This window comes from Theropithecus gelada, chromosome 8 (genome assembly GCF_003255815.1).
Source record: "Theropithecus gelada isolate Dixy chromosome 8, Tgel_1.0, whole genome shotgun sequence".
In the NCBI taxonomy this organism is placed as follows: Eukaryota; Metazoa; Chordata; class Mammalia; order Primates; family Cercopithecidae; genus Theropithecus; species Theropithecus gelada.
The window spans coordinates 146,794,031-146,807,263 of record NC_037676.1 but is presented as its reverse complement, the minus strand read 5'-3'; the positions used below and the strand labels follow the sequence as shown (position 1 = coordinate 146,807,263).

General features: G+C 55.1%; 1 protein-coding gene across 2 annotated transcripts in view; it reads left to right on the top strand.

Annotated features, from left to right (window-relative positions):
• ARHGAP39 (Rho GTPase activating protein 39) overlaps positions 1-13,233 on the top strand; it is a 142,524-nt gene that overhangs the window by 111,503 nt on the left and 17,788 nt on the right. For both annotated transcript variants that reach the window (XM_025395395.1, XM_025395394.1), the window contains exons 4-5: positions 4,030-4,113; positions 11,615-12,977. In XM_025395395.1, coding sequence (XP_025251180.1) covers positions 4,030-4,113; positions 11,615-12,977 — 1,447 coding nt within the window. The remainder of the gene's footprint in view (positions 1-4,029; positions 4,114-11,614; positions 12,978-13,233) is intronic.

Sequence of the window (13,233 nt, the reverse complement as noted above, 5' to 3'; positions counted from 1 at the left end):
CGACAGAGTGCTCTGCTAGCACAGCCACGGCATTACTGCCTCAGGAACACGATACTCATCTAGTTCAGTAACAGAAGAGCCCACACTCCACTGCTCCTCAAGAGCAGGACACTGAAGACTCACTTGCAGGGCCTCAGTCAGGTGACCAGTCAGAAACGGCAGGAGGGATGCGCTGATACAGATACAGCAGTAGTGGAGATGTCTTCGCCTGTGTGGTTTTCCACATAGACATATTCCATATTTCTGGCTTTTTGTTCTGTACCATAAGTACGTGTTTGAAGATATTGACCACCAGCCAACTTCAACATTTCCCACTTGTTTTTTTTATTTTGTTTTGTTTTTGAGATGGAGTCTCGTTCTGTTGCCCAGGCTGGAGTGCAGTGGCAAGATCTCAGCTCACTGCAACCTCCGCCTCCTGAGTTCAAGCAATTCTCCTGACTCAGCCTCCCGAGTAGCTGGGATTACAGGCGCCCACCACCACACCTGGCTATTTATTGTATTTTTAGTAGAGACGGGGTTTCACCATGTTGGTCAGGCTAGTCTCGAACTCTTGACCTCAAGTGATCTCCCCACCTTGGCCTCCCAAAGTGCTGGGATTACAGGCGTGAGTCACTGTGCCCGGCCACTTTGCCATTTATTTATACAACTGATTTTAAAACATTTTTTAAATGACCTTTTTATTTGAGAAGCAGTGTACTTTCGTCATAGAAGATATGTATAATTACATAAAAGAAAATAAACACTTGTAATAGATATTAGTACTGTCTACCACAGGCCAAGCACACAAAATTCAAAATGCTCCATAATCTGGAACTTTTTGAGTGTCAACATGATGCCACAAGTGGAAAATGCCACACCTAACCTGCAGTTAAAAGACAGTCAGAACTTTGTTTCATGCACAAAATTATTAAACATATTATTTAAAATTGCCTTCAGGTTGTGTGGATAAGATATATATGAAACATAAATGAATTTTGTATTTCGACTTGGGTCCTATTCCAAGATACCTCATTTTGTATATGTATATGTAGATATTCCAAAATCCTAAAAATCCAAAATCCAAAACATTTAAATCCCAAGCATTTTAGATAAGGGTTCATCAACCTGCATTAATTTTCTGGCATATATCCTTGAGGTTTTTAAAATATTTTACCACAACCATATTTCAGCAGCCACGTCATATTTCTCAGTAGGAGCAATGTGCTTACCTAGTCCCTGTCGCCAGACACATGACTGGTCTCCAGCCTACTTGCTGTGTATAAAAATTTTAATCCCTGTCTCCTGAATTCTTGTATATATTTGGGTCAATACTTGGGCTTTCTGTTGCATTCCAGAATCCATCCGTCTACTAGTACCACACTGCTTTAATTATGTAGCTTTTTGGTTTTTTTTTTGAGACACAGTCGCTCCGTCACCCAGGCTGCAGTGCAGTTGCATGATCTCGGCTCACTGCAAACCTCCACCTCCCGGGTTCAAGTGATTCTCCTGATACGGTGACCACAGGCATGTGTCACCGTACCGGCTAGTTTTGGGGTTGGTTTGTTTGAGACGGAGTCTCACTCTGTCACCAGGCTGGAGTGTAGTTGCATGATCTCGGCTCGCTGCAAACCTCCACCTCCCAGGTTCAAACAGTTCTCCTGATACGGTGACCACAGGCATTCATCACCATACCTGGCTAGTTTGGGGGGTTTTTTTTGTTTTTTTTTTTTTGAGACAGAGTCTCACTCTGTCACCCAGGCTGGAGTGCAGTTGAGTGATCTCGGCTCACTGCAAGCTCCGCCTCCCAGGTTCAAGCCATTCTCCTGCCTGAGCCTCCCGAGTAGCTGGCACTACAGGTGTGCACCACCACACCTGGCTAATTTTTTATATTTTTAGTAGAGACAGGGTTTCACCATATTGCCAGGCTGGTCTCGAACTCTTGACCTTGTGATCCGCCTACCTCGGCCTCCCAAAGTGCTGGGATTATGGTGTGAGCTACTGTGCCCGGCCCTAGTTTTTGCATTTTTCGTAGAGATGAGGTTTTGCCATGTTGGCCAGGCTGGTCTTGAACTCCTGACCTCAAGTGATCCACCCACCACCTCAGCCTCCCAAAGTGCTGGGATTACAGGCATGAGCCACCATGCCCAGCCTAATTATGTAGCTTTACATTACTGTTTATATAATCCTTTCTGCGGCCGGGCACGGTGGCTCAAGCCTGTAATCCCAGCACTTTGGGAGGCCGAGACGGGCGGATCACGAGGTCAGGAGATCGAGACTATCCTGGCTAATACGGTGAAACCCCGTCTCTACTAAAAAAAAAATACAAAAAAACTAGCCAGGCAAGGTGGCGGGCGCCTGTAGTCCCAGCTACTCGGGAGGCTGAGGCAGGAGAATGGCGGGAACCCGGGAGGCGGAGCTTGCAGTGAGCTGAGATCCGGCCACTGCACTCCAGCCTGGGTGACAGAGCGAGACTCCGTCTCAAAAAAAAAAAAAAAAAAAATCCTTTCTGGATTACTTCTCAGCTATTTTTACATGGGGCTTTTTGCAGGGAGCAGAGTAGGGGATGAACATACCAAACATTCTTAAGTTCTGAAAGCACTCCTGCTGGAAATTTTTCTTCAGCTCCCTACTGTCACCACTTAATGAAATTATTACTAGAATTATATGGCTGGGCGTGGTGGCTCACGCCTGTAATCCCAGCACTTTGGGAGGCCAAGGCAGGTGGATCACCTGATGTCAGGAGTTCGAGACTAGCCTGACCAACATGGCAAAACCCTGTCTCTAATAAAAACACAAAAATTAGCCAGGCGTGGTGGCAGGGGCCTATAGTCCCAGCTACTTGGGAGGCCAAAGCAGGAGAATTGCTTGAACCTGGGAGATGGAGGTTGCAGTGAGCCAAAATCAAGATCGCACCACTGCACTCAAGCCAGGATGAGAGAGTGAGACTCCATCCCCCCGCCAAAAAAAAAAAAAAAAAGACATTAAATGTATTAACTAATTTAGAAAGAAGTCATCTCTTTATGTTTATTGAATTTTCCCATTCAGGAGTGTGTTTCTCTGTTATGTATTCAGGTCTTCCTTTGTGTGTCTCAACAAGACTTGACAGTTTCATTCACATTGATACAGCACATTCCTCACTGACCTGTGCCTAGTACTTTTGTTGTTTTAATAAAGGTGGGCTTGGTTTCCAGCCAGTCACCACCACACAGCACAGCCTCTGATGGCAGGTGGCACGTAAGCGAAGTCCCCACACTGCTGCTCGTTGCTCATTCGATTGCTTTAATTCCTCTAGGCTGACAACTGATGATCAGTTTTATGTCTTCCTTTCAAATATTTGAATCTTTTATGGGTTTTTTTTTTCTTGTCCAAATGCATTGCCTAGCACTTCCAATATTGTATTAAACAATGGTGGTAAGGATAAATAATTCTTGCCCTGACTTTCATGGGTTTGCTCTCAGCCTTTTGCCACTGAATACGCTGAGGGCCTTGAGTTTAATTTGGATATTCTTAATCAGATTAAGTAAATTTTCTTCTACTTCTGGACTACTGAGAGTTGTTTTAAATCATAAATACTTACCGGTTTGATCACATACCTGTGAATATCTGTCGGGATAATCGCCTACTCAGCCATTCATTTCACAGATATTTGTTATGTTCCAGACCCTGACCTTCAGCAGTCACAGTCTCCAAGGGTATTTCTAACCAAACTTCCTTCCCAGGTCATCTTTTTATGTCTGGCTGAAGCTGTGATTCTCACTAACCCCATTTCTGTGCCCTTAGAACAGCAGCCCTAGCTCCAGTGGTTCAAGCTTCTGAAATCCAGGTGTCCCAGGCGCCCCCGGCCTCTGGATGGGCCACAGTGGTGTGTCCCTGCTGGAAGGAGGTGGACTCAGGGCAGAAGATGAAGAATCCAGCCTGTGGGCAGGAACCAGGTTATTTCTAGGAAATTGAGGTGGCAGTGCCACATTCTTAAGTCAGGGAGAGGCTGGTTATGGTATTTTTAAATGATTGCACTTATATTCATGTCTCTTTCATTTTACTGTATTTCAGTTCTTCACCACCAGGCGTGTTCCTTGAGAAGGACTATGAGATTTACCGGGATTACAGTGCGGATGGCCAGCTTCTTCACTACAGGTAGAACCTGTGTCTCAGGCGTGGCCCTGTTTGCTGATGGGAGGGTGGGCTCCTCAGCGAGCCAGGTTCACTGCGAGCGGGAGGTGTGTGGCGCGTAGCAGCAACACCACAGGGCCAGAGCTGGAAAGGCCATAGAGGCCACAGTGCCAGGGGCCTGGGCAGAAGCCCCTTAGAGTTGCCCCAGGCCCATTGGCAGCCCCTGTCTAGGAACTTTGTCTCTGCCTAGCTTAGGCAGCCTGGAGCCTGAGGGGCTTCCCTCCTGCTGGTGGAGCGGCAAAGTGCTGGAGGGTCCTCAGTTAGGTCCACCCCTGGCAGCTCAGGCCACACGTGCCAAAGTACTTGCCAGGCCCTTCTGGAAGGTTGGCGCTAGTCACAGTGGAGAGGTGGGCTTTGGCTTCCAGTAGTCCTGGGTCAGCCTCACAGACTGCTGGAAGGTTCTGGAGACTCCCCTCAAGACCTACTGCCTTCACACTGGGCGGGCAGGGCGCTCCCTCCACCTCCCAGGATGTCCAGGCAGGGGCAGGCACCTGGATTTCTCCTCCTTGGCCGAGTGATGACCAGTTGGCTGCAGGAGATGCAGGGCCAGGGCCAGCTGCTGTTTCTGTAGGGGGGTGGGTGTCCGCAGCACGGACCACCCAGGAGCACTGTGGTGCTGGGGAGGAAATGGAGGACCCGAGGGGGCTCTGGCATTTTGCACAGACGATTGAACGGCTGGAGCTTGGAAGTGGTGACGGTTTGTTTCTTACGTTTGTGTTTGTTGAACATTAGGGTTGCGGCAGGGATTTAGAGCCTGCCCTGGTCCCAGCAGTGTGTCTATTGGATGGAGGACAGGTTTTATAGCCTTCCCGAGCTTCCGTTTCCTCATCAGTGAGATGGATCTGGGCAGCTAACTCAGTGGTCAGTGCAAAGTGACAGAGCTCGTAGTGGAAGACCCACCCCCACTGTGGCAGGTCAGGTCCTGGCTCTGGTCACCAGCCTTGGGGCTTCCTGCAGACCCAGCATGTGCTTAGCAGACCAGCACGACTGCATCCTTCATGATGGACGGGCCCACCTGGTCTTTGTTTGCCAGGCACCGCCTCAGCTCTGCCATCACCAGGGCACCATTCTACCCAGAATCAAGAGTCTGACTCACTGGCAGTATCCCTGAGCTCATCTGCAGCTCCCACAGAGCTTTCAGGGAAGCAGGTGTCCCAGGTGAGGTGAAGAGGACCTTCTGGCCTCTCTGGGGATGTCAGGAGTGGGGATGGGTTGCTGAGCTAACCCCGCCCCAGCATCCTGCTCCTCACACCTGCCAGGCCATTCTGGTGGCTCAGCCTCCTTCAGTCCCATGGAGCCAACTCTGGCCCCACGAGCTGGCATACCAGGTGTTGGTCTCCACGAAGGTCCAAGGATCCTCCTGGAGGTCCGCAGTGCTCGCAACCCTCCAGTGGCTGCGCTTCCTGTGTCTTCTGCCTCTGCTGTGCCTTTGGCCCCTCTCAGAGGCTGGCACCTTTCACCTGGCTGGCGATTCAGCCTGATGAAGATCTCTGTTCAGACCACGAGTGTGTCCATGTGCTGGCCAGGCCCCCCTGACACAGGGCCAGCAGCTGCACCTCTGGGCCGTAAACTAATGGTTGGGAGGAGACAGCCCACATAGAGCTCTGTGTGGGGCATTGGGCTCCCTCTGGACCTGGCAGGGAGCAGAGGCCTTGCCACTGCATTGGGCGGCCCAGCCCAGCGTTTGCTGTGAGTAGTGCTGTGCATCCCTGAGGGCGATCCCTGGCCCTTGGCCAGTGTGGTGGTGGCAGCCTGGCCTCCTCCAGTGACCTAGTTGGGGGCTGCTCCACACCAGGCAGCTTGGCCACCTCCTCGTGCCCCTCCCTTGTCGCTGTCGTCCTGTCACTGAGACCTTGGGACAGAGGTTCAGTGGTGTCTGGAAGAAGAAGACACTGGGTCCACAGGGGGATGAGGGAGGCCTGCCGGTGTGCAGCAGCAGGGCACTGCCTCGGGGGGATTTCCGCACCCTGGGGTGATGCATGCATGTCTGGGGCGGCAGTGCCCTGGGGTGATATATGCATGTTTAGCTGGAAAGGTGGAGCAGGGCTGGGAAGTGGATAGCCAGACCCTGTCCTGAGACGTTCTCAGTCCTTTTTTTGCTGAAACCTGCATGCTCTGTGTGTTCTCATGATACATGGATGTGGGACTCACGCTTGCCAGATTGGCACTTGTAGATTGGTTGAGAGCAGGCACCCAGTGGAATCTGCCAAGCCAGTCCTTCCTGTGATCTAGGGCTTCTGGAAGGAGGGAACTTATCTTCCTTGGGGAGTCAGTGAGAGGGCCTGCCATGCAGCAAGCTGGGCATAATTACAGACCGTGCCAACATCTCCTGGGGTGGAATGTTGAGTGTGCCAGGGTTCCACTGTGGCCGCTGGTAAGAGATGCCGCCCTCAGCCAACCTGGGCTCCCGTCAGGAGTGAGGCTTCCCTCTGGACATGCTGGAGGCCTAGGTGTGAGTGCCACAGCCACGCGGGTGCTTCTGGGACGTGGGAGGAGAGCTGGTGTCCAGCCCCATGCCAGCCCCACAGGGGCTGAGAGCAGAACAGATGAGAGCCAGCCAGGCCTGCTGGGCTCAGGAGGCCTTGGAAGCCCCACTCTGCCCCCAGAGCATGCCTGGTGCTTCCTTTCACAAGTTGCCGTCAGCATAATGGACCAGTGTGATGCCATGTGAGATGGCAAGAAATAAAGTCCCTGTGAAATAAATTATATGGACGCAGTTCACTCAGGAAAAAGAAATTATAAACAAAAGCCAGGGAGCTAACCCAGCCCTGAGTTGCAGCGAAGGCGTACTATTACCTCAGCCTGGTAAAAGCACGTTGCTTCTGGTGTTCTCCGCATACTGAGATAGGAAAAAACAGAAAAGTCCCACCAGCTTGGTACCAGCACTCAGGCTGTCAAGAGACCACACCCAGAACAGCAGGGATAGCAGTGGGGTCGCCCTGGCAGGCAGCCTGGCAGGGTCACGCCCAGAGGGCACACAGCTGAGTGTGAGGTCACAGGGGACCCCGGGCCTGGAGGAGTGAAGTTGTTTTTCGAGCAGAATTTCAGACGTATGGTTTCTTGTTCTGTGTGAGTATAACTGTGTCTGGACTCAGGAACTTTGGCGGAGTGTTTTCCTCGGAAACCTGCAGCATTGGGTTGGGAGCCTGTCGGCTGCTGCCGCTGCCCACTTCTCCCGGCTCCATCCAGGCTTTGCGTGCACAGCAGCTGTTTCGTAGAAGCGAAAGCAACAGGGAAGCGCTTCTGGCTGTGGTTTTGTTTCTGCTTTGGTTTATGTGCAGCACTCCCAATTCTTCCTCCAAAAATAGGCTCTGGGAGAAGCAGCCCTCAGGGCCCTGAGTGTCATCCTGTCCTCTGTCACTGAGTCTGCCCTGCCCGCCTGACTTCAGCATTTTCAGAGGCCACGACCGCTCTTAAGATTTTCCAACTTCCCTTGCAGTTTGGAAGTGTCCACTGAACAACCTGTGTTGTGATGTTTGATTTCTGTTTTATTGAGAGATGGGGGAGATGGTCTTTCTGCACTGGTGCCCCTGCCCTACAGAGAGTTATGGCAGGGAGGGTGAGGAGGAGAAGGACAGGTTAGAGAAGGGGGAGGAGAGAGAGGCCTGGGGTTCCACTTGCCCCAGAGACATGGGAACGAGCTGGGCTCAGGAAGAGGGGCTGTGAAGGCCCGTCAGGGAGACCTTCACAGAGAGACCTCTTAAGAGACACTCTGGGCACCATGGGGCATGGTCCTCACCTCTTAAGAGACACTCTGGGCACCATGGGGCATGGTCCTCACCTAGCGTGGTCCTCACCTAGCTGCCACTGGGTCTGTGCTGCATGGCCTGGGGAGAGTGTCTGGGTCTCTCGGGGCTTCCCCATCTGTGACTCCGGTGCTCGGCACAGGCCTCGGCCTGCATTGAGGAGGTGCTTGGCACACACGCGTGGCAGTGCCAGCCTCCTCCCCTGGCCAGGTGGGATCATCAGCATGGGGGCAGGTCCTCTGGCCTTCTTACCTTTCTTCATGTCTGCCCCAACTGGGCAGAACCCCTGTCCGTTCCTGGGATAGAGTGTGGCATCTGACCAGCAAGCCTTTCCCGTGCCCTCACCTCCCGTCACACTTACCCCACCCTCCGGCCGCCTGCCAGCCCCCCATCCTCCCTCAGCAACCCTAGACGGACAGCAGAAAGGCGCCTCCCTGGGGACACAGCAGGGCACCCTGTGCTGGGACCGTGTGCCAGCCCTTCCCTAGGCCTGGCCCAGGCCTAAGGCAGTATCTGTTAAGTGGTAAAAAGAGTCACAGATATGTGAAACTGATGGTTCACATTTACCAAGGGTTTTCTGTGTCAGTGCTGAGCTCAGGGCCTTACTACATGCACATTGTTTTGTTGAATCTTCATCATAACTGAGAAGGAAACTGAGGCAGAAAGATATTAAGTGAAATCTGAGCTTTTGCAGCCACAGAGCAACAGACTGGAGTTCAACCCCAGATCTCCCAAACTCTGGAGCCCTTCACCCCTCAGTGTCCCCAGGCCATGGAGAGGTTGACACCACAGCTGGCCCTCAGGGTTTGGTGGCCCCTGCCATACTGGCTGCCACCATCCACTCTGCCTCACTAGCCCCTGATGTCAGGTTGGGAGCAGCTTCCAGCAGCCATGAGCAGAAATCCCAGGAACAGGCACCTGCACTCTGCCCCTGGCTGCTGCCCTGACTTCTCGCCTGGGTGGTGTGGCCATGCTGAGCAGGCGCACAGCCCAGTGTTCTGGAGCAGGTTGCCGCCCGGCCAGCAGGTCAGGGCGTGCCATGTCTTCCTGGTCTTGCCTCAGCAACCCCCCAGGCAATGGAGAATGTGGCCTTGTCCAGAAAGACCCCACATCAATCAGAGGGACACAACTGGCTTGTAAAATGTGTGGGGTTTCTACTTTTTTTGTTGTTTGTTTTAGAGATGGGGTCTCACTGTGTTGCCCAGGCTGGTCTCAAACTCCTGGCTTCAAGTGATCCTCCCACCTCAGCCTCCCCAAGTGCTGGAATTACAGATGTGAGCCAGCATGCCTGGCCAAATTCCTGGGGCTCTTTTTATTTTTTTTATTTTTTATTTTTATTTTTATTTTTTTGAGACGGAGTCTCGCGCTGTGTCACCCAGGCTGGAGTGCAGTGGCGCGATCTCGGCTCACTGCAAGCTCCGCCTCCCAGGTTCACGCCATTCTCCTGCCTCAGCCTCCGAGTAGCTGGGACTACAGGTGCCCACCACCACGCCCGGCTAGTTTTTTGTATTTTTAGTAGAGACGGGGTTTCACCATGTTAGCCAGGATGGTCTCGATCTCCTGACCTCGTGATCCACCCGCCTCGGCCTCCCAAAGTGCTGGGATTACAGGCTTGAGCCACCGCGCCCGGCCTCTTTTTATTTTTATTTATTTATTTTTTTTTAGACAGGGTCTCACTCTGTCACCCAGGCTGGAGAGCAGTGGTGCAATCATGGCTCACTGCAGCTTTGGCCTCCCTGAGCTTAAGCGATCCTCCCGCCCCAGCTTCCTGAGTAGCTGGGACTACAGGAGCACACCACCATATTCAGCTAATTGGTTTTTGTTTTTTTTTTTTTTTTGAGACGGAGTCTCGCTCTGTAGCCCAGGCTGGAGTGCAGTGGCCGGATCTCAGCTCACTGCAAGCTCCGCCTCCCGGGTTCACGCCATTCTCCAGCCTCAGCCTCCCGAGTAGCTGGGACTACAGGCGCTGCCACCTCGCCCGGCTATTTTTTGTATTTCTTAGTAGAGATGGGGTTTCACCGTGTTAGCCAGGATGGTCTCGATCTCCTGACCTCGTGATCCGCCCATCTCGGCCTCCCAAAGTGCTGGGATTACAGGCTTGAGCCACTGGTTTTTGTTTTTATAGAAATGGGGACTTGCTCTGTTGCCTGGGCTGGTCTTGAACCCCTGGACTCAAGTGATCCTCCTGCCTCAGCTTCCCAAAGTCTTTGGATTACAGACGTGAGCCACCGTTCCCAGCCATTCCCTATTTTTAAGTTACCTCGTTTGTAGTATTTTGTTATAGAAGCCTGAACGGACTAAGACAGTCCGTTTAAGAGCAGATTAAATGTAGCTAAATAGAAAAGTAGTAAACTGGAAGGCAGCTGAGAAGAAAATATTCTGAAGTGTGGAGCTGCCAAGCAATGGAAACTGCTGCAGAACACGCATGAAAACCACGCGGGGCTGGGCTCGGTGGCTCACGCCTGTAATCCCAGCACTTTGGGAGGCCGAGGTGGGCGGATCACAAGGTCAGGAGTTCGAGACCAGCCTGGCCAACATGATGAAACCCCATCTCTCTACTAAAAATACAAAAATTAACTGGGTGTCTTGGCACATGCCTCCCAGCTACTCGGGAGGCTGAGGCAGGAGAATCACTTGAACTTGGGAGGTGGAGGTTGCAGTGAGGCAAGACTGTGCCACTGCACTCCAGCCCAGCAGCAGAGCGAGACTCTGTCTCAAAAAACCAAAACCAAACCACGTGGTGTACAGTAAGAAAGAGTACAGTTGGATTTCCAGAAGAGAGGAGAGAGGAAACGGGGTAAAAGTAACATTTGGAAATTGTAGAAGACGTCAGGCCCCAGGTGTACAAAGTGCTATGCATCCCAAATAGAGAACCACACCCAAGTGGCCTCCAGGAGATGGAAGGTTGTAGAGGGGCCCCTCATCTCTCCCTGGCAGCATCCTGGGTCCAGCACCCTGCATGGCAGGCACGGCTGTGGACACAGGACCAGTGCTGACCTTGGGCCTCCAGGGGTGGAGCACGTGTGGGCATTGCTTCTGCAGTGCTGCCCAGGGCAGGGTCTCCCTTGTTGCGGAGGAGGGAGTGGGGCTCATGCACTGGGTTGGGAGGACTGGTGGGGACGCAGACAGTGTGACTCCGGGAACTGCGGTGCCCTCAGCCAGGTGCGGGTGTTAGTGGAACCTGCAGATGTTGGAGTGAGCGTGTGACGGGCGGGGTCAGAGGAGGACAGTCCGTCTTTTTGGAGCTCACAGGAGCTCCCAGTTGGAAAATGGGGCCGTGGGATGCTGGTGGTGTGTGGGATGCTGGTGGTGTGTGGGATGCTGGTGGTGTGCCCTGCTCCTGCTGGGCTCACCTGGACCGCTGGGACAGGTCCAACGCCACCGCTCAGCAGGAACACAGGGCCCAGGAGCCTGCCTGGCGGCCCAGGCAGCTCGGAGGACACTTGCACAGCATCCACAGTAAGGGCCGCGGTAAGGCCGCCCCCTGTTGTAGTTACAGAAGCAGCTCTGTGCCCGGTCAGGGGCTGGGATCAGAGCAGACAGACGCCTGGTCGTGGGCGGCAGCTCCAGGAGAGCCCCAGAGGGAGGGCTGTGAGGGCTGGGCCAGGGCAGGTGTGAGGGGCTCCAGGGCACAGGGCCCCAGTGAGGAAAGCGTACAACAGAGGGTTCGTGGGAGCCGCAGGCAGGCAGTCACCTGTGCCCGTCCACCCCCCACGCAGGACCTCCTCGCTGCGGTGGAACTTGGGCGCCAAAGAGCGCATGCTCATCAAGGTCGCTGACCGCGAGCCCAGCTTTCTCGCCGCCCAGGGCAATGGCTACGCCCCAGACGGCCCGCCTGGGGTCCGCTCGCGCAGACCCTCCGGCAGCCAGCACTCGCCCAGCCTGCAGACCTTCGCCCCGGAGGCTGACGGCACCATCTTCTTCCCAGAGAGGAGGCCATCACCCTTCCTGAAGAGGGCCGAGCTCCCCGGGAGCAGCTCCCCGCTGCTGGCCCAGCCCCGAAAGCCCTCCGGGGACTCGCAGCCCTCTTCCCCGCGCTATGGCTATGAGCCCCCGCTCTACGAGGAGCCCCCAGTGGAGTACCAGGCCCCCATCTACGATGAGCCCCCCATGGACATGCAGTTCGAGGCTGGCGGGGGCTACCAGGCCGGCTCTCCCCAGCGGTCCCCGGGCCGCAAGCCCCGGCCGTTCCTCCAGCCCAACAAGCAGGGTCCCCCCTCGCCCTGCCAGCAGCTGGTGCTCACCAAGCAGAAGTGCCCCGAGCGCTTCCTGAGCCTGGAGTACAGTCCGGCCGGCAAGGAGTACGTGCGGCAGCTGGTCTATGTGGAGCAGGCGGGCTCCAGCCCCAAGCTGCGCGCCGGCCCGCGGCACAAGTACGCGCCCAACCCCGGCGGGGGTTCCTACTCCCTGCAGCCCAGCCCCTGCCTGCTGAGGGACCAGCGCCTGGGCGTCAAGTCCGGAGACTACAGCACCATGGAGGGACCTGAGCTGCGGCACAGCCAGCCGCCCACGCCGCTGCCACAGGCCCAGGAGGACGCCATGTCCTGGTCCAGCCAGCAGGACACCCTGTCCTCCACAGGCTACTCCCCGGGCACGCGCAAGCGAAAGAGCAGAAAGCCCTCTCTGTGCCAAGCCACCAGCGCCACCCCCACCGAGGGCCCCGGGGACCTGCTTGTGGAGCAGCCCCTGGCGGAGGAACAGCCCCCGTGCGGGACCAGCCTCGCTCCTGTGAAGCGAGCGGAAGGTGAGGCCGACGGGGCGCGGGGCGCGGCCGAGCCCTTCCTGGCACAGGCTCGGCTGGCCTGGGAGGCACAGCAGGCCCATTTCCACATGAAGCAGAGGAGCAGCTGGGACTCCCAGCAGGACGGCTCTGGCTACGAGAGCGACGGCGCCCTGCCACTGCCCATGCCCGGGCCGGTGGTGCGGGCCTTCAGCGAGGACGAGGCGCTGGCCCAGCAGGAGAACAAGCACTGGAGGAGGGGTACCTTCGAGAAGCTCGGCTTCCCCCAGATCCTACTGGAGAAGAGCGTCTCAGTGCAGACCAACCTGGCCTCGCCAGAGCCCTACCTCCACCCCTCACAGGTGAGGGCCCTGCGGGTGGAGCTGAGCCTGAGGGCCTGGGGCTAAGGCCTGGGGCCAGCGCAGTCAGAGTGGGCCCCATGGGCCGGGCACAGGAGACCTGGCGTCCAGGGCGTGTACACAGCACGCAGAGTTCTGAAGCCCTGTGTCTCCGGGGCCCTGAGCACTCCAGCAGGCTGTCACAGCTGAGCCGGGAGTCCATGAGGAGGCCGCCGTGGGGTGTGGGCTGCTGGGGGTTCCCTGGCAGTGCCTTCCTCAT